General features: G+C 49.4%; 1 protein-coding gene and 1 long non-coding RNA gene across 3 annotated transcripts in view; one reads left to right on the plus strand and one right to left on the minus strand.

Moving 5' to 3' along the window:
- The first annotated feature begins 363 nt into the window (after positions 1 to 363).
- sh3gl2b (SH3 domain containing GRB2 like 2b, endophilin A1) overlaps positions 364 to 19,701 on the plus strand; it is a 29,851-nt gene continuing 10,513 nt past the window's right edge. The window contains exons 1-2 of one of the 2 annotated variants that reach the window (XM_048971660.1): positions 364 to 1,028; positions 18,910 to 18,978. In XM_048971660.1, coding sequence (XP_048827617.1) covers positions 984 to 1,028; positions 18,910 to 18,978 — 114 coding nt within the window. In that variant the 5' untranslated portion in view covers positions 364 to 983. The remainder of the gene's footprint in view (positions 1,029 to 18,909; positions 18,979 to 19,701) is intronic. The other variant, XM_048971661.1, reaches the window with a different exon arrangement.
- Positions 7,970 to 10,776, minus strand: LOC125705218 (uncharacterized). Its single transcript, XR_007381451.1, has 3 exons — positions 10,618 to 10,776; positions 9,234 to 9,548; positions 7,970 to 8,549 (listed from the first exon to the last, which is right to left on the minus strand). It is a non-coding gene; the product is annotated as an uncharacterized LOC125705218 (long non-coding RNA).

Raw genomic sequence — 19,701 nt, forward strand, 5'->3', positions numbered from 1 at the left:
TTCACTGGGTTATGCGATGTTTTCTTTAACAATGAAGAAATGCGTAGCCTCGGTATATCATCAGTGATATCAACACCCTCAACCGTATCCTTGTTTAATCTGCGATGATAGGACCCCATGAAAAACCGTTTGTACGTGTACGTGTGTTAAGCTAAGTACTAGTTAACGTATTAACTATTTAAACAGTAGAGAGATGGAAAGTGGGATGCGGAGAGACAGAGTGATGGGAAGAGAGAGAAAGGGGAAGATAATGAGAGAGAGAGAATGACGGAGAGCGACAGAGAGAAAGAGGGAGCGTCTCGGCAGTATCTAGCAGATCGCTGAGAACGCAGCTCACGGCGCTATCCGTGGTGCTGCTGCTATAGGGATCAGTACGATCTATTGTCTATTAATAACATCTAAATCAATTTTATGAATTCTACGCCAATAAAGTACAGAGTCACAGATTATTATCGTCCCTATCAGTGTTAGCAGAAGAGGCCGGTGAGATAAACGCTATTTATTCACCATTTGTCCGTAATAAAGCACAATTTGTCTCCTTAACCTATTTGCTGTATCTGTCAATAATGAATAATTGACGGACCGCTGGTCAGTATCTATATGTGTTCTGTGCGCAAGTCGGATTAAGGCTGTTAAAATCACACTATATTCCATACAATCGCTTCTCTGGGTGTCTTCCTTTGTCCACCACGTTGGTATTTTTCATAGCCCGGGGGTAATCGCGCATTGCTCCGCGCGGACAGTGGTCCGGAGTTCCGGCAACGCTGCCCGGGGGATGCGGGGTTGGGGTTACGGCAGCGCTCCCACACAACCGCTACAGCTCCGCCTTCAGGCGGCGTCACGGGCGCGTCTGCATCGGGCTGGACAGGCATCCCATAACCTGAGCCCATAACATCAGACAGACAGCGCCGGAGAGACCCTACGCACCAGACCCGCGTAAAAAGCCCATCGGAGAGCGGAGCAGCAGCTAAGCACCGGGAAGCATGTCGGTGGCGGGACTGAAGAAACAGTTTCACAAAGCCACTCAGGTAGGAGCTCGAGTCTCCGTTACCGCGATTAATCACCATCAAAAACAGGCACCTTCAGTCTTTTGCGTCTTAAATAGTATGCACCGGCTGCGCTGTTCCATGTCTGCTGTACCGGCTGTTCCTTCAGATGGCTTATTGTATCACACCGGCGTGAAAATCTATTGCACGGATAATTCAATCGGATCAGATGTCCCAGATAATTAATACAATGCAGGATTGTTGTTTCGGTCTAAGGGAGAGATATCCTTTAACATTGTTTCGCATGTGTGCTTGGTGTGGCATTCAGGTTTATTTTGTTCATGTCACGCTTCATGTCACACAAGAAGTACCGATGTATAGACGCGATAGGCGTCTCTTTCGTCGGATTTTTTTTCATCGTGATATTCATATTATCAAAAGACACACACGGATGCACAAAACACACACACAGACAGGCGCGCACACACACGCGTACACGCAGACACAGAGACACACAGGCGCGCGCAAGCACACGCGCATACAACAAACAGACACACGCACGCACACACACACAGACGCGCACATACACGCGTACACGCAGACACAGAGACACACAGGCGCGCACAAACACACGCGTACACGCAGACACAGAGACACTCAGGCGCGCGCAAGCACACGCGTATACATACAAACAGACACATGCACGCACACACACGGTAATTGCCAACTTACATAATCGTATGAGAAATAGCGATGGGTTGGTGAAAATTATACAGGATTAAAAAATCAGGAAGGCGTCGTATTTCTGTCTTTTGCAACATAAAGTGACGTAAATCCAGCGGTCTATTGTTGTGGACTAAACTACAGCAAATTTTAATTTGACAGAAAATCTGCAAGCATTTAATAACAGGAAACAGACTACATATAAAACTATCCTCCGAGTCAAAACCTGACGAATAATAAAATCATTTGTGGTTGTGGTTATCCATTGCATCAGTAATATTTTATGGAAACGTTAAAATATAAATGTAGATTGTATAGCGTACAAACGCTAACTTGATTTCAAACTAAAACGGTAGTTGTGATTGAATCAAACATTCAAAATAATAGCACTGCATTGAAGTAATCCAAAAGAAAGATGGACTCCAGTATAGACACGAGCAGAATTTCATAGAGATAGATGCACATGGTTACACTAATTATCTCTGAATCCATCTCTGTGTTAATGCAGAGGTTACATTACCAACAGTACTATTTATAATATGTGAAATTTTGCCACATTAAATTGATGCCCAGCCCTTTCAGTGGCTGTTAAACTGAACAATCTTGGTTTGTTATGACTTCAGGAGCAAGACAGGGACAGACTTCAGCACATATGGATTCGATTCAGACAGGGGTCAATATTTTAGCCTAAAATTTGTGAACATACCAAGGAATCATCATTTAATTGTGTAAATATCAGTCTGCTAGAATCTGTTGGGATTGTCTCATGCCTGTGGTCAGTTGTCATTTAGCAGCCACAGTCTAACCACTACATGTCTTTTGTCATCGATATTTTCCTCTCTGACACCTTGGCAAAGTGTCAAAGATGCACTTTAGTGTCTTTACAAGCTGCATGCAAGCTAGGATGAGCTACCAGGGAGTTAGTAGCTGTGATGAGCTACCAGGGAGTTAGTAGATGGCATGAGCTGTCAGCAAGTTAGCAGCTGGGATGTGCTACTGGGAGTTAGTAGCTGGGATGGGCTGTCAGGGAGTTTGTAGCTGGGATGGGCTATCAGGGACTTAGTAGCTGGGATGGGTTACTGGGAGTTAGTAGCTGGGATGGGCTACTGGGAATTAGTAGCTGGGATGGGCTACTGGGAGTTAGTAGCTGGGATGGGCTACTGGGAATTAGTAGCTGGGATGGGCTACTGGGAGTTAATAGCTGGGATGGGCTACTGGGAGTTAGTGGCTGGGATGGGCTACTGGGAGTTAGTAGCTGTGATGAGCTATTGGGGAGTTAGTAGCTGTGATGAGCTACCGGGGAGTTAGTAGCTGTGATGAGCTATAGGGAGTTAGTAGCTGGGATGGGCTATCAGGGAGTTAGTAGCTGGGATGGGCTATCAGGGAGTTAGTAGCTGGGATGGGCTACTGGGAGTTAGTAGCTGGGATGGGCTACTGGGAGTTAGTAGCTGGGATGGGCTACTGGGAATTAGTAGCTGTGATGAGCTATAGGGAGTTAGTAGCTGGGATGGGCTATCAGGGAGTTAGTAGCTGGGATGGGCTATCAGGGAGTTAGTAGCTGGGATGGGCTATCAGGGAGTTAGTAGCTGGGATGGGCTACTGGGAGTTAGTAGCTGGGATGGGCTACTGGGAGTTAGTAGCTGGGATGGGCTACTGGGAGTTAGTAGCTGTGATGAGCTATAGGGAGTTAGTAGCTGGGATGGGCTATCAGGGAGTTAGTAGCTGGGATGGGCTATCAGGGAGTTAGTAGCTGGGATGGGCTATCAGGGAGTTAGTAGCTGGGATGGGCTACTGGGAGTTAGTAGCTGGGATGGGCTACTGGGAGTTAGTAGCTGGGATGGGCTACTGGGAATTAGTAGCTGTGATGAGCTATTGGGGAGTTAATAACTTTGATGAGCTACCAGGGAGTTAGTAGCTGTGATGAGCTATCAGGGAGTTAGTAGCTGGGATGGGCTATCAGAGAGTTAGTAGCTGGGATGGGCTACTGGGAGTTAGTAGCTGGGATGGGCTACTGGGAGTTAGTGGCTGGGATTGGCTACTGGGAGTTAATGGCTGGGATGGGATATCAGGGAGTTAGTAGGTCGGATGAGCTATCAGGGAGTTAGTAGCCCAGATGAGGTATCTGGGAGTTAGCAGTTGGGATGAGCTATCAGGGAGTTAGTGGCTGGGGTTAGCTATCAGGGAGTTAGTAGCTAGGATGAGCTATCAGGGAGTTAGTAGATGGCATGGGCTATCAGGGAGTTAGTAGCCCAGATGAGTAGATGGGATGAGCCATCAGGGAGTTAGTAGACGGGATGATCTATGAGGGAGTTAGTAGATGGGATTGGCTATCAGGAAGTTAGTAGGTCATTGAGCCTTCAAAACCATACCTCTGCAATCAAGGAAACACACAGTCTCTCTTACACTAAGAAAAATAGGAGCCCAGGGAGGACAGAGGGATGGGATAGATTGCATTGCAACCTTCCAGTCATTTTTATGTCCTCAGTATCCCAAATTATTTTATTACATCAGTTAGGTCGCAGTGTGTCCCTTACAAAGAAACTCCTTATTCCTGCACTTTGACGTCCCACCAATGACGATCTTCTGAAATGCATTTATAGTTCAGTAAGGATGTCACCATAATAGAGTTACTAGTCCATGCCCTCAGCCTGCCTCAGTGTGCTGGCTTGTGAGGCCCACACCCCCAACCGTCTCAGTGCACAGCAAACGTGATCTCTATCCGTAAATGTCAATCAAGCCGGAGGAATGTGTGTTTTCTTTAGATGAAGCTGAAGATCTTCACTCCAGATGCCAGGGGAGTACTCTTATTGTTTTTCATTTGAGGGGGGATTCCTCGCTTGTGTTCTCAGGGTTACCGGAAAGTAAGCTTTGCCCCCTGTCTTTGCTGTAAGTGACACTGGCAGTTTAAGCAAAATCCTCAGAATCTTCTGTCATTATACTTTACACCTAATTCCCAGCAAACCCATTTAAACATTATTTTTCATACTCCGGTGTTTGTATGAATACAGAATACATACTAAAACCCTCACACTTGTTGAATAATTAGGTGAAGTCATTGAATCTACCATATTTTCATAATTCCACATAAGCACGTGATGCACTGAATCCTGCATACTTCCTGAATTCACCAGATATAACATATTCATTGAATCCTGCATACTTCCTGAATTCACCAGATATATCATATTCACTGAATCCTGCATTCTTCCTGAATTCACCAGATATAACATATTCACTGAATCCTGCATTCTTCCTGAATTCACCAGATATAACATATTCACTGAATCCTGCATACTTCCTGAATTCACCAGATATAACATACTCACTGAATCCTGCATTCTTCCTGAATTCACCAGATATAACATACTCACTGAATCCTGCATTCTTCCTGAATTCACCAGATATAACATACTCACTGAATCCTGCATTCTTCCTGAATTCACCAGATATAACATACTCACTGAATCCTGCATTCTTCCTGAATTCACCAGATATATCATATTCACTGAATCCTGCATACTTCCTGAATTCACCAGATATAACATATTCACTGAATCCTGCATTCTTCCTGAATTCACTAGATATAACATACTCACTGAATCCTGCATACTTCCTGAATTCACCCAATATAACATATTCACTGAATCCTGCATACTTCCTGAATTCACCAGATATAACATATTCACTGAATCCTGCATACTTCCTGAATTGACCAGATATAACATACTCATTGAATCCTGCATACTTCCTGAATTCACCAGATATAACATATTCACTGAATCCTGCATACTTCCTGAATTGACCAGATATAACATACTCATTGAATCCTGCATACTTCCTGAATTCACCAGATATAACATATTCACTGAATCCTGCATACTTCCTGAATTGACCAGATATAACATACTCACTGAATCCTGCATACTTCCTGAATTCACCAGATATAACATATTCACTGAATCCTGCATACTTCCTGAATTGACCAGATATAACATACTCACTGAATACTGCATACTTCCTGAATTCACCAGATATAACATATTCACTGAATCCTGCATACTTCCTGAATTCACCAGATATAACATACTCACTGAATCCTGCATACTTCCTGAATTCACCAGATATAACATACTCACTGAATCCTGCATTCTTCCTGAATTCACCAGATATAACATACTCACTGAATCCTGCATTCTTCCTGAATTCACCAGATATAACATATTCACTGAATCCTGCATACTTCCTGAATTCACCAGATACAACATATTCACTGAATCCTGCATACTTCCTGAATTCACCAGATATAACATATTCACTGAATCCTGCATACTTCCTGAATTCACCAGATATAACATATTCACTGAATCCTGCATACTTCCTGAATTCACCAGATACAACATATTCACTGAATCCTGCATACTTCCTGAATTCACCAGATATAACATATTCACTGAATCCTGCATACTTCCTGAATTCACCAGATATAACATATTCACTGAATCCTGCATACTTCCTGAATTCACCAGATACAACATATTCACTGAATCCTGCATACTTCCTGAATTCACCAGATATAACATACTCACTGAATCCTGCATACTTCACCAATCCAACATAAGCTCTGCATCCAGTCACTGAATCCAGAACAATCACTTACATGATATATTTCATCCTCCCATCCTCTCTTATGTTCACTTTTGGAATTGTATATCTTTTCACATCAGTGTTAAGTACTAGTTGGTGTAAAATCTCTTGGCTGTGACCTGTGATTGATTGTTGGTTTCATGCCCTGTTGCCAGAAGTATAGCATCACTTCATCACTTTGGACACGGACAGCAGTATGAGGCCAAGGTTACTGTTGGGCTGCCTATGGAGCCAGCAGCTCTGTGGTAATAAACAAAAATTATATATGGAAAAAAAGTGGATAGGTTGTGGTACTGTGGCCCCGGGCCCCTGGTTCAGCAAAGGCAGGAAGCCTGTTTTACAGAGCCCAGAGTTATACACCCCTGTGTTACGGAGCTCAGAGTTACAGACCCCAGAGTTATACATCCCTGTGTTACAGAGCTCAGAGTTATACACCCCTGTGTTACAGAGCCCAGAGTTATACACCCCTGTGTTACAGAGCCCAGAGTTATACACTCCTGTGTTACAGAGCTCAGAGTTACAGAGCCCAGAGTTACATGCAGCTATGCTATAGGTGAGGCCTGAGCACAGTTCCTCCCTCTGAATCTCTCAAAAACTGCGAAACATTACGCATTATATAGCGATAAATCCCATATCAGGCAGTGTGACATAGATAAGATTTTTCCCATCTCCTGGATGTCCCGGTGCGATACAATAAGCCATCTCCTGGTGAGTCAGAGATGCAGTGCATGAATACCAAGCTTTGGCTGTGATACCCTGATGTGAGGTTCAGATGTCTCTCTCTACCCTTCTGGAGGGTTGGTCAAGAAACAAAAGTTCAGCAGCTGGAAGATAAGTTTGGCTCCGAGTTGAGGTGTTGCCGTTTCAGTAATTTTGCAGCGCATGATATACAGGGACCCATGATTCTCCAGGACACTCACAGCAGCCAGAAGATCCTTTCCTGGAGTTTTCTCCCAGTGTGTCCTGTTCCTGAGGAGCTATAGGGAGGCACTGTGGTGTGCTCTTTATCACTTCTATAAAAAAGGAGAATATATCTTCAGGAAACGTTGCTGAACGAAAGCTCCCTCTAGGCAATGTGACTGAAAGAACATGATAATGTCTCCACAGAAGGTAGCTTAAGGAACATGATCATGCCTCCAGAAAATGTGACTGAAGGAACATAATCATAGTTGATCTCAGTACAGAACAAGAGAATGTCCATCTGTCCTTGGCCAATGCATGTAGACAATCTCAGCAGTTTCAGTCATGTGTCAGCCATGATCCTGGTCCGGGCGAGATGTTCCTCTTTCTTTATCATGTGACCCATATACGGGCGCAGTCACACAAGGTCCGGTCGAGGTCACATGATCTATGTGCGTATGTATGGCATAGGTAACACCTTGAACTAAAAACATCATGTTCATGAGGAAAACCGTACAGAAGGTTCTGGAAAATCGGGTATCTGTATCCGGAACAATCAATGCGAAGCCGCAGTCATGTGAGCAGGCTGGCCGATTACCTCCGCAGGGTTTTGTGCTATAAATGAGACATGAGGGGCCGTCCTGCCTCGGTGGTCCTCTGTACCTCTCATCTATTATTCATGCCTTCACGCTGCGGGCTTGGGGTGCCCCAACTGCATTGGGGTGGCCAGCAGAGGGTCTCTGTGTCTCACTGGCATAAAGCACACAGTCTGTCCGTCAGGCTACAGGATGGAGCTGGTTCAGTGAAACCCAGGAGAGCTCAGTTACATGGCAGAGCGTGTACTGTAACCTCAGGGATTCTGGTCATGCGTGTGTGTATATGGCTCCTCTTTCCCATTCCCACTTCAATAAACAAAAACTCCAACACAGGCCAGTTAGACGCAGAGTAAGCAGCAGCCAGCAGGAAGCTGCAGTGACCTCAGGTCGGCAGCAGGGCCCAGTGCTCTTTAGCCAACCCTTGTCTCGGCTGCTTTGGTTGTCCGGATGGTTGGTGACCCGCACACTGTGGCATCTCGATGAGAAACTCACGCCCCTCTGCAGCACTGCAAAAGCACACAGCTAATGTCGCTCTTTGGGATTGAGGAAAGTGGATTTTTGTGCACCGTCGGCTCACATACGCAAAGATCCAGTGATGTAAGCACGAAGCAGAAGCAGGGCATACATTAGCGTTAGCGTGCGCTTGCTTCACTGGTTTGCCAGGATAAAAACATGCTCCATCATTGTTTAACTCCTGCAGCTGTAAGATGCAGAATGACAGGTCAGACAGGATGATTTTATCAGCTCTACTTATCACAAGCTCAGCTTCCATGGCAACAGTAACATAACCAGTGTGGTTTTAGCGGGGAGAGAGGCTTTCATATACAGTAAAGGTCTTATATTATCAATGATATTAAAATACGCTAAAAGGCCTGTGTTTTTTTTTTGCCCCGAGAAAAACATTACTTAATTGAGTTGGATAAAAACAAAAATAGTGGTCTAATTAAGTGAAAGCAATTCTTTAAAATGTCGGTGGTATAATTACAGCTGGATGTCTGGGCTGTGCACCATTCCCATCATGTGCTTCAGCTCCATGACCTACATAGAGACTGATTAAAACAGCTATTGATCTTACTAAGAGCAGTATCAAACCACTGTGACTGTAATGTTCAGTGCAATAGTGTGCAGGACCACAGACAGGCAGGCAGGTAAACAGACTGGCAGACAGAGATACAGAGGCAGACAGACAAGCAAGCAGACAGACAGACAAGCAGACAGACAGGGAGACAGACAGCTAGATATGTTCCCATGTTTCCATGACCGTCGTCCCATGATTGTGTTTTCTTGAAGCCCAATCACGTTGTGGTGGATGCAGAATATGCCGTCCACATCCAGCCTGTCGGGCACTCAGCAGCGGCTGAAGGTCTCAGGCTACGCCACTCACCTCCATGACCCCATGTGCGACTGGCCGTGGCTCCCATCCGAGCCTCGTTAAACGTTAGTGCTCTGTGTGTAATGAGGGATTAAAACGAGGCAGACGGAAAATGCACTGCCTCGGGGCCCAGACACTCCGCAGCTTCCTGTCGAGCTGAGCATGGCTGCCAGCTACTTGATGCTTGCGAAGATTGTAAATAATTCATCCGTTCCTCCTCTAAGCAGCGTGGGGGATATTCCAACTGTACCCGGAGAAAGAGGACATCGGGTTCCTCTGGAGACCTCTGAAGGGGAATGCGGTTGTCATGACAACCCCAGGCACATGCTGCAACAGAGATGTAGGAGATTGTAGTTCTCTGCAGTCAGGGAATCGATCTCACAGCAGGCTGATCTATAATTGATTTGGACTTGCTATTGATTTTTCCGGAGGCTCAAAACCTCCTCTGTAGGCCACATGAATTTAAAAAGCAAGTTAAAAAAACACGAAGACAGCATGAATTAGTTTTTACCCACTGCTTGTACAATATAGGACAAATGTGGCTTTTCGCGACGCCATACTGCAGTCACCCAGGCACCTGTAGCGATGCTGCCCATAGCCTCTGCCACCTGACGGCATTACTAAGCTTCCCTGGGTGTGTTTGAACTGCCTAAAAGCGGCTAAATGCGAGTCCCAGTATGAATAAAGAACTGATCTTCAGATTGCCAAGTCTCCTGAGCCAACTTCTATTTTTTAGGACGATCCATGTGTCTGGGTTTGGTTCACATTCAGGTGCTGACAGCATTGCATGAATGTCTTTAAAACGTACTCATGATTAAAGAGTTAGTGTTGGGAACCGAAAGTAGGTTCCAAACTAAAACCGATAAGAAAATACCGGTACCGGGTGCCCATTTTTTCGAACTTTGGTTCTGCTTATCGGTTCCTAAACATGACATATCTGCCATGATCTATATTAGGTGAATACGTCATGCATCGAAACGAGCTAGCATGCGTGACTACAGTGTGCAAGACGGTGAACAGTGAAAATTGACACATATCGAATCGAAATTTCAGGACTGCTGACATTACTCGTCCTAAATCGATGCTGTTTTAGCCAAAGCCCATTTATCGCCCCAGAGTCAAGTAAGGCACAGGCGCCTTAACTAGTAAAATATTTTTAAATGCGCGTAATTAACGCCGTTTTCTCCGTCAGTGCGTGTTGCATACGCTCCAAAAATATATAATCAAAAACCTTAATGTCTACTTTAAATTGCGTCAACTCCGAAATAATACGATAAATCAGCGTTTTCATAAAATACATACAAATCACAACATGCTCCTTCTTTTTTTTCCTCTCAAGGTGGATTTTCTGAAACGCGCGACAACCTAAATAACTCCGCTTCTTTATAAAACAGACCTAAGGAAAATATTACAACCCTTGACGTGTCTTCTTTCAAAAACACCAGCTCTCCACAAACACATATGTCCGCTTTACATGAATTAAAAAGATCGGCGCCCCCAAGCGCGTGCGGCGATTGATATGCGAAGGAGCTCGTTAGCGGTGGCGATAGGCCACGCGCCGTAACACTGACTGAGACTGACAACCGCACGCGAAATCCGGCACTTTGTATTGGCTGTTTTTACAATGGCACGCTCTCATTTGCTGCTGAAAAAGCTCTGCAACAAGTTCAGTCATTTGAACTTGCCGTGATTAAATTAATTAAGTGAAGATGATTGCTTTAAGAAGAAATAGTTTAAAAGACAGCCACAAAACAAGCGGATTGTTCTTAATCATGCTAAAATAGTTCTTGATTTCCCCAATCTCTCATATTTACCATTACCATTGCTTTCAACAAACAGATAAACCACAAATTCTATATGTTTTTATTTTCTTTCACACTGACATTCGGCACTAGTCAGGCCCATTGACTGGCTGATTTGGGTAAGGGGAGTTCCCCCCCTGAAAATCATTCATATTCATGACCGCTGCTGTTTGTCCAGGTAGAGACAAGTACAAACAGTATCATAGTTAAGTTATAGCTCTCTGTTTATTAAACTACAAGGAATTTGTGAATGACTTGCAGGCAGATGTTGTGCACGGCACTGAATGCAGTTTAGTTTGTATTTTACTCGTATTGCTGCTGGGACATTCTGGTTGTTCAGAATAAATGTATATTTTTTATCATTTGTCCTCCTTTTTTCTTTTACTTTTATGGACTCAAGATGGGGAATTGATAAGAACCGGAATCGATGAGCAGAACCAGAATTGGAATTGATAAAATTCAAAGAACACCCAACCCTAGTCATGTCCATGCTCATGAGGTTCATGATTACGGCGGGTTGTGGTTCATAATTATGGCGTGTCATGGTTCATGCATGCAGCTGTGGTACCCGTCGCCCTCCCAATAAACCCCCCCGCAGGTCACACACCAGCCCCACCACTCTGTTCCGGAGTCCGGCTCTGCTGGGGCTTGTGTCTGATCACTTTCATGGTGCATAAATCTGGCAGCTAGACTCCATTGGTGAGGCGACTTCCAGCTTTAGATTTGGACCAGCCTGTGCTGTTCCTATTGTAACATTAAAGTCTCTTTAAGCGGTCGGCCGTATTTCAGAGCGAAGCAGAGAGCGGCCAGGACATGGCAGTGGTGATGGCTTTCCCTCTGGCTAAGGTTGCAGTTTCGTGGCTGATGCTGAAATATCACCAGATGATGACTAATGTGGACACGGGGGCCGTGTCCCGAAGCTGGGAGTATGGGATCTCCAAGGACATCCCTGACTCATCTTCATGCATCACAGGCTACTTTACAGATGCAAAGCACGGGGTCGTTAAGCCCCAGTGAAAGCAGCTGTCTCTGTACCAGCCTTCGGATCACACGGAGGCCAGCCGGTCACAAGGTCACAGCAGATCACAGCGGCCTGCTTCTGTCGGGGACACCGGCGTTTAATCTTTCCCTGCTACGCTAAGGGTGGCAAGTGGCAAAGACAGGGAAGGAATCTCCTGTGAATCACGACGCTTCCTGGCCTGTAGTGCGGACGGTGCCAGGCAGTCACATGGTCATTCTTCTGTCTTTTATTGCATGAATCTCCGGGTTCGCGGTGTTTAGATAGAATGTCCTGCTGGGCCAGTGACTCCATCCAGAATTAATATGAGTCATCATCATCCTCGGCATCATCTGTGTTGTCCCTGCCGCTCAGGACTGTCACAGTGACATGTCAGTCACATAGACATCATATCTGGCAGCCCGTATTCATATGAGTTGTCAGTCTGGTCATATTATGCGGGGGGGGGGAGGGGGGGGGTGGCACCTAAAACGTGAAATCCATTTTTATGGCAATTCAGAACATGGAATTTGGTTGTTGCTGTTTTTTTTGGTGTGTGACTCAGCAGGTTAGGACTCTGTCATTGTAATCAGAAGGTTGCAGGTTCAGATCTGGGGGACGGAAGAATGTTGTACGTAATCTCAGCACTGGGTCACTTGAAAAACACAAGAAAAGGTTTTTGCTGGGGTTTTGACGAAGCGAGGTGGTGAACATTTCTGAAAGCAGCAATTTTCAGGCATGTTTGCTTCGTTATAATAAGATGTGCCTGACAAGGAGCAAAAGCGACTACCACAAACACCGTGGTGGCATAAAGAGGTTACGGCTTGAGTCGCAGACTGTTTCCTGCTGATCCAGAACTTCAGCGCCCTGGCTACAGGAAAAGATCCCAGATAGTACCAAGCTGTGGGCTTCATACAGGCTATGGGAATGAAAAATGTGAATGTAATGATAAGGCAGGCTGAATCTCAGCGGCAGCAAGGTGCCAAGGTTCACCGTGAAATCATAATTACCACAGCTCCAAGCAGAACTGATTCTAAGAGCAGAAAACAGAAGTAAATCCGTAATTAAGAGGTGTTTAATCGCAGGCATTAAGACGAACGAAATGACTGAAAATGTGAGCTATTCAAGCTGCACAGTAGTGGCAGTAAACCTGGCAGCCCTGTCAGTGTTCAGTGTGGGAGATGTTCTCCTAAAAGCCCCGGCAGGTGTGCCTCATATCTTATTGGCTCCTCATGCTACACATTGGGGACTAAGCTTACAAGGAATTTATTCATATGCATGGAGAGCTAGAATAGTCGCCGGTAATTGTGCTTGAATATGTCTAAAGCCTCTAGAACATCAGCTGCCAATGACAGGGAGCCTGTAGTTATAAACAGAGATCTTTACACGTTTCTGTACGGTTTACAACCCACCAAGACAAACAGTTCAGCTGCCGATGACAGGGAGCCTGTAGTTATAAACAGAGATCTTTACACGTTTCTGTACGGTTTACAACCCACCAAGACAAACAGTTCAGCTGAAGCCTTGAGTGTGAAACTAATGTGGTTGTGGGTGGACCTTGACTGGCTGTGAACTATGGCAGCACAGGTGAGAAAGATGGAGAAGGACCAGGAGGGCAGGACAGTGGTGAGAAAGATGGAGAAGGACTGAGAGGGTGGGGCATTTGAGAGAAAGATGGAGAACGGCCATGAGGACATGACAGTGGAGAGAGAGATGGAGAAGGGCTAGGAGAGTAGGACAGTGGAGAGAAAGATGGAGAAGGGCCAGGAGAGTAGGACAGTAGAGAGAAAGATGGAGAAGGGCTAGGAGAGTAGGACAGTGGAGAGAAAGATGGAGAAGGGCCAGGAGAGTAGGACAGTAGAGAGAAAGATGGAGAAGGGCCAGGAGAGTAGGACAGTAGAGAGAAAGATGGAGAAGGGCCAGGAGAGTAGGACAGTGGAGAGAAAGATGGAGAAGGGCCAGGAGGTGAAGCACAGGTGAGGAGACTGTGGGCATGTTGCTGGTCATCGTGCTGCCTCTCTGCCCAGACCGGTGGTGGGGACAGACGTTTGGATAAGAGCCTCCATGTTTGCTGTCCTGACAGGCTTCCACACTCCATGCTCAGTGTGTGGGACACACTCCCCCAGTGCATCCGTCTGTGATCCTCATTCGCTCTACTGTAACAGTGCCATGGGCCAAACACAGCATGAACAATTCATTTTGTTCTGCAATGCACTGCTCGTCAGACATACTGCGGCCTGGTTCTGAGTGTCTCACTGAAATATGCGCATTCACATTGACCTCCCATCCACCGGGGGGTGCATGTGCTTCAAGGAGTAGCAAGTCAAACATGTGCGAGCATCCTATTATACCTGTCATTGCAAAGAATGTCTGAAAGACTGAACTAACCTGGGTGGTAATTACGGCTGTCTGGGCATTATCGCCTCAGGTGAGCATCCGGAAAGAAGCGGCCATGTCAGATTGGTCACATTTCCCCACAATGTGATGAAAACTCAGTTTTATAAAAATATGTGACTGCAATAAAAAAAATAATAAAGATGCCAAAAGCCAGTACTTATGCCAAACAGTAATTTCTTTGGTTACCTATACAGTCAGGGCTGGCTGGGGTTAAGGGTGTCGTTGTTGGGATTAGGGTTATGCCCATAGGATATGAATCCCCATAAAAATATAAATACATGCGTGTGTGTGTGTGTGTTTGTGTGTGTGCGCGTGTGTCTATGCTGACAGGGTTAGGTTAGGAAGCTGGAACAGCCCTCACCTCATCTTTGGCTGAATATTTAATCTGAGAGGACGGTAGAGAGATCGATTCCAGCCTGGAGCAGCTTGTGACCCCACCGCTCCATGGTGACCTTGCCGAACCATTTTCTAGGGGGACAGTACATCCCTCCCAGGCCACTCAGAAGGAGCTGCATCCTGCTGGAGTCACTGATTGGCCTTGGGGTGTCCGGCTGGTGTCAGCAGATTAGCAGGGCTCCTGTACAGCGGCTATAGAAAAAAATCACCCGAACAGCAAGTGAGCCAAACAAGTACGCCCCTCTCCCTCATTTTACAGCCATGCGGAGCTGAGGGATTGACATGATCCTCTGGGACATTACTCCTGAAATAGAACCATTCTGTTTTATCAGGACACAGTAAGCATGAAGGCAGTAGGTAGGGGGCGCTGTGGGACACCATTCTGTGAGGGGGTAGAGGGTGTGAGACAGGGGGCGCTGTGGAACACCATTCTGTGAGGGGGTAGAGGGTGTGAGACAGGGGGCGCTGTGGGGTATCATTCTGTGAGGGGGCAGAGGGTGGGAGACAGGGGGCGCTGTGGGTTATCATTCTGTGAGGGGCCAGAGGGTGGGAGACAGGGGGCGCTGTGGGACACCATTCTGTCAGGGGGCAGATGGTGGGAGACAGGGGGCGCTGTGGGACACCATTCTGTCAGGGGGCAGATGATGGGAGACAGGGGGCACTGTGGGACACCATTCTGTCAGGGGGCAGAGGGTGGGAGACAGGGGGCGCTGTGGGGTATCATTCTGTCAGGGGGCAGAGGGTGGGAGACAGGGGGTGCTGTGGGACACCATTCTGTCAGGGGGCAGATGGTGGGAGACAGGGGGCGCTGTGGGACACCATTCTGTCAGGGGGCAGATGATGGGAGACAGGGGGCACTGTGGGACACCATTCTGTCAGGGGGCAGAGGGTGGGAGACAGGGGGCGCTGTGGGGTATCATTCTGTGAGGGGGCAGAGGGTGGGAGACAGGGGGCGCTGTGGGACACCATTCTGTCAGGGGGCAGAGGGTGTGAGACAGGGGGCGCTGTGGGGTATCATTCTGTGAGGGGGCAGAGGGTGGGAGACAGGGGGCGCTGTGGGACACCATTCTGTCAGGGGGCAGATGGTGGGAGACAGGGGGCGCTGTGGGACACCATTCTGTCAGGGGACAGATGGTGGGAGACAGGGGGCGCTGTGGGACACCATTCTGTCAGGGGGCAGAGGGTGTGAGACAGGGGGCGCTGTGGGACACCATTCTGTCAGGGGGCAGATGGTGGGAGACAGGGGGCGCTGTGGGGTATCATTCTGTGAGGGGGCAGATGGTGGGAGACAGGGGGCGCTGTGGGACACCATTCTGTCAGGGGACAGATGGTGGGAGACAGGGGGCGCTGTGGGACACCATTCTGTCAGGGGGCAGAGGGTGGGAGACAGGGGGCGCTGTGGGGTATCATTCTGTCAGGGGGCAGAGGGTGTGAGACAGGGGGCGCTGTGGGACACCATTCTGTCAGGGGGCAGATGGTGGGAGACAGGGGGCGCTGTGGGGTATCATTCTGTGAGGGGGCAGATGGTGGGAGACAGGGGGCGCTGTGGGACACCATTCTGTCAGGGGACAGATGGTGGGAGACAGGGGGCGCTGTGGGACACCATTCTGTCAGGGGGCAGAGGGTGGGAGACAGGGGGCGCTGTGGGGTATCATTCTGTCAGGGGGCAGAGGGTGTGAGACAGGGGGCGCTGTGGGACACCACTCTGTCAGGGGGCAGATGGTGGGAGACAGGGGGCGCTGTGGGGTATCATTCTGTCAGGGGGCAGATGGTGGGAGACAGGGGGCGCTGTGGGACACCATTCTGTCAGGGGGCAGATGGTGGGAGACAGGGGGCGCTGTGGGGTATCATTCTGTCAGGGGGCAGAGGGTGTGAGACAGGGGGCGCTGTGGGACACCACTCTGTCAGGGGGCAGATGGTGGGAGACAGGGGGCGCTGTGGGACACCATTCTGTCAGGGGACAGATGATGGGAGACAGGGGGCGCTGTGGGACACCATTCTGTCAGGGGGCAGATGGTGTGAGACAGGGGGCGCTGTGGGGTATCATTCTGTCAGGGGGCAGAGGGTGGGAGACAGGGGGCGCTGTGGGACACCATTCTGTCAGGGGGCAGATGGTGTGAGACAGGGGGCGCTGTGGGGTATCATTCTGTCAGGGGGCAGATGGTGGGAGACAGGGGGCGCTGTGGGACACCATTCTGTCAGGGGGCAGATGGTGTGAGACAGGGGGCGCTGTGGGGTATCATTCTGTCAGGGGGCAGAGGGTGGGAGACAGGGGGCGCTGTGGGACACCATTCTGTCAGGGGACAGAGGGTGTGAGACAGGGGGCGCTGTGGGACACCATTCTGTCAGGGGGCAGATGGTGGGAGACAGGGGGCGCTGTGGGACACCATTCTGTCAGGGGGCAGATGGTGGGAGACAGGGGGCGCTGTGGGACACCATTCTGTCAGGGGACAGATGATGGGAGACAGGGGGCGCTGTGGGACACCATTCTGTCAGGGGGCAGAGGGTGGGAGACAGGGGGCGCTGTGGGACACCATTCTGTCAGGGGGCAGATGGTGGGAGACAGGGGGCGCTGTGGGACACCATTCTGTCAGGGGGCAGAGGGTGGGAGACAGGGGGCGCTGTGGGACACCATTCTGTCAGGGGGCAGATGGTGGGAGACAGGGGGCGCTGTGGGACACCATTCTGTCAGGGGGCAGAGGGTGGGAGACAGGGGGCGCTGTGGGACACCATTCTGTCAGGGGGAAAACACAAGCAGGTGAGGGTAGAGTGTAGCGTGTAGGAGGAAAGACACATGGATCCATGCAGAAGAAGCCTCACACCCAGAGGCCGGACTGCTGCAGAGCGAGTGGGGATGAGGCTCCTTCAGACACATCCTGTGCGGCGACGGGGTACAGCTGAGACAGCAAGACCTCCCCAGAGCTCACGCCCACTGCTCACATCCATCTTTCCTGTGCCCCGTTAACTGCCACTCGCCGCGTTCATCCACAATCTGTCTTTGTATTTGTTTGTTTGTGTTTGTTTTTTCAGCAAAATAAAACCAGTAAAATATGGACTCAGAAAAAGAATTTGCAGACTAAGACATGCAGACTGGGGGGCGGCATGGTGGTCAGCCTCGAGGTCTTCACGTGCCCCCCGGTCCTCTGCATGCCTGTGCCCCTGTGCTCCCCCACCCCCCTGCCCCCCTGTGCCCCCGCACCCCTGCGGTGCAGAATGCCGCCCGGGCCTCTGTGTGGATGTTCTCCTATACAGAGGGAGTCTGACACCCCCCTGCAGTGCAGGTCTGACACCACGCCTTCACTGCCCTCACCCCCAGCAGTGCAGGCAGATGGTGCAGTGTGTGCTTCAGTGACTCATATTGCCATCAGGCTGTGTTCCTGTCACCTGTCTGTGTGGCGGTGGCCGGGGATGGGGCCTGCGTCTGGGGGGGGGGGGGGGGGCCTGCGTCTGGGGGGGGGTTCTGCGGAGAAGGCGCGGCCGGCATCCACTGCCACCTGTCGCTGTTTATCTGTCTGCTCCAGTGTATGTGTTTGAATATCCCAACGAAATGTGAAGGATGCAATGGTGTGTACTGCACCGATGATGTGCTTAGCAAGTCGCATCCCGGAAGAGGCCCCGCCTCCTCCTGGCTGGGTCCCTGTTTCCATGGAGACCGCCTCCTCTTGGAAATGGAAATTACACGAGATGTTGACAGTGCTGGTGAGCAGCTGACCGAACTGGGAGTTTGTGCTAAAAATAGGGGCATGCCGCGGGGTGATTTGGGTGAGTGGGCGGAGCCGGGAGGCGTGCCTGCTGGGCCTGCCACCCCGCAGAGCACCCCATGCACTCAAAGAGTGTTCCATAATCCATTTCTGGCATGGGGGGGATGGGGGCTGAACATATAATGAGATGGTGAGCGCCAAGGTTTATGATGTAGGAAGTGGCCTAACAGTGCTGCCAATACGCCGGAACAGCTTGACGTTATTAAGCAGCACCGCTTACCCAATGTGGGGGGGGGGTCACACCACCCCCCCCTGAGGGCCTAGAACTGTGCCCCCCCCTTTTTTCAAGACAGTATGATCACTGCTTCTCTCTCTGCTGTTCTCCTCTCCTGTAGAAAGTGAGCGAGAAGGTCGGTGGCGCCGAGGGCACAAAGCTTGATGATGACTTCAAGGAAATGGAGAAGGTATGTAGAGAGCCCTGCAGCCAGAGATCTCAACAGCCAGACGGTCCCACAGCCAAAGAGCCCTGTAGTCAGGGAGCCCTGCAGCTAGAGATCTCAACAGCCAGACGGTCCCGCAGCCAAAGAGCCCTGTAGTCAGGGAGCCCTGCAGCTAGAGATCTCAACAGCCAGACGGTCCCGCAGCCCTGCATCCAGGGAGTCCTGCAACCAGAGAGCCCTGCAGCCAGGGAGCCCCGCAGCCAGGGAGCCCTGCAACCAGACAGCCCCGCACTCAAGGAGCCCTGTAGCCAGGGAGCCCCATAGCCTGGGAGCCCTGTAGCCAAAGAGCCCTGTACTCAGGGAGCCCTGCAGCCAGGGAGCTCTGCAGCCAGAGAGCCCGCAGTCAATGAGCCCTGTAACCAGGGAGCCCCATAGCCTGGGAGCCCTGCAACCAGAGAGCCCTGCAGCCAGGGAGCCCCGCGGCCAGGGAGCCCTGCTGCCAAATAGCTTCACAGCCAGAGAGCCCTGCTGCCAAAGAGCCTCGCAGTTGGGGAGACCCGCAGCCAAAAAGTCCCACAGCCAGGGAGCCCTGTAGCCAAAAAGCCCCACAATGAGGGAGCCCTGCAACAAGAGAGCCCCAGAGTTAGGAAGCCCAGCAGCCAAAGAGCCCTGTAGCCCGGGAGCCCCATGGCCTGGGAGCCCTGCAGGCAAACAGCCTCGCAGTCAAGGAGCCCTGTAGCCAGGGAG

The sequence above is a fragment of the Brienomyrus brachyistius genome, chromosome 12 (assembly GCF_023856365.1).
Source record: "Brienomyrus brachyistius isolate T26 chromosome 12, BBRACH_0.4, whole genome shotgun sequence".
In the NCBI taxonomy this organism is placed as follows: Eukaryota; Metazoa; Chordata; class Actinopteri; order Osteoglossiformes; family Mormyridae; genus Brienomyrus; species Brienomyrus brachyistius.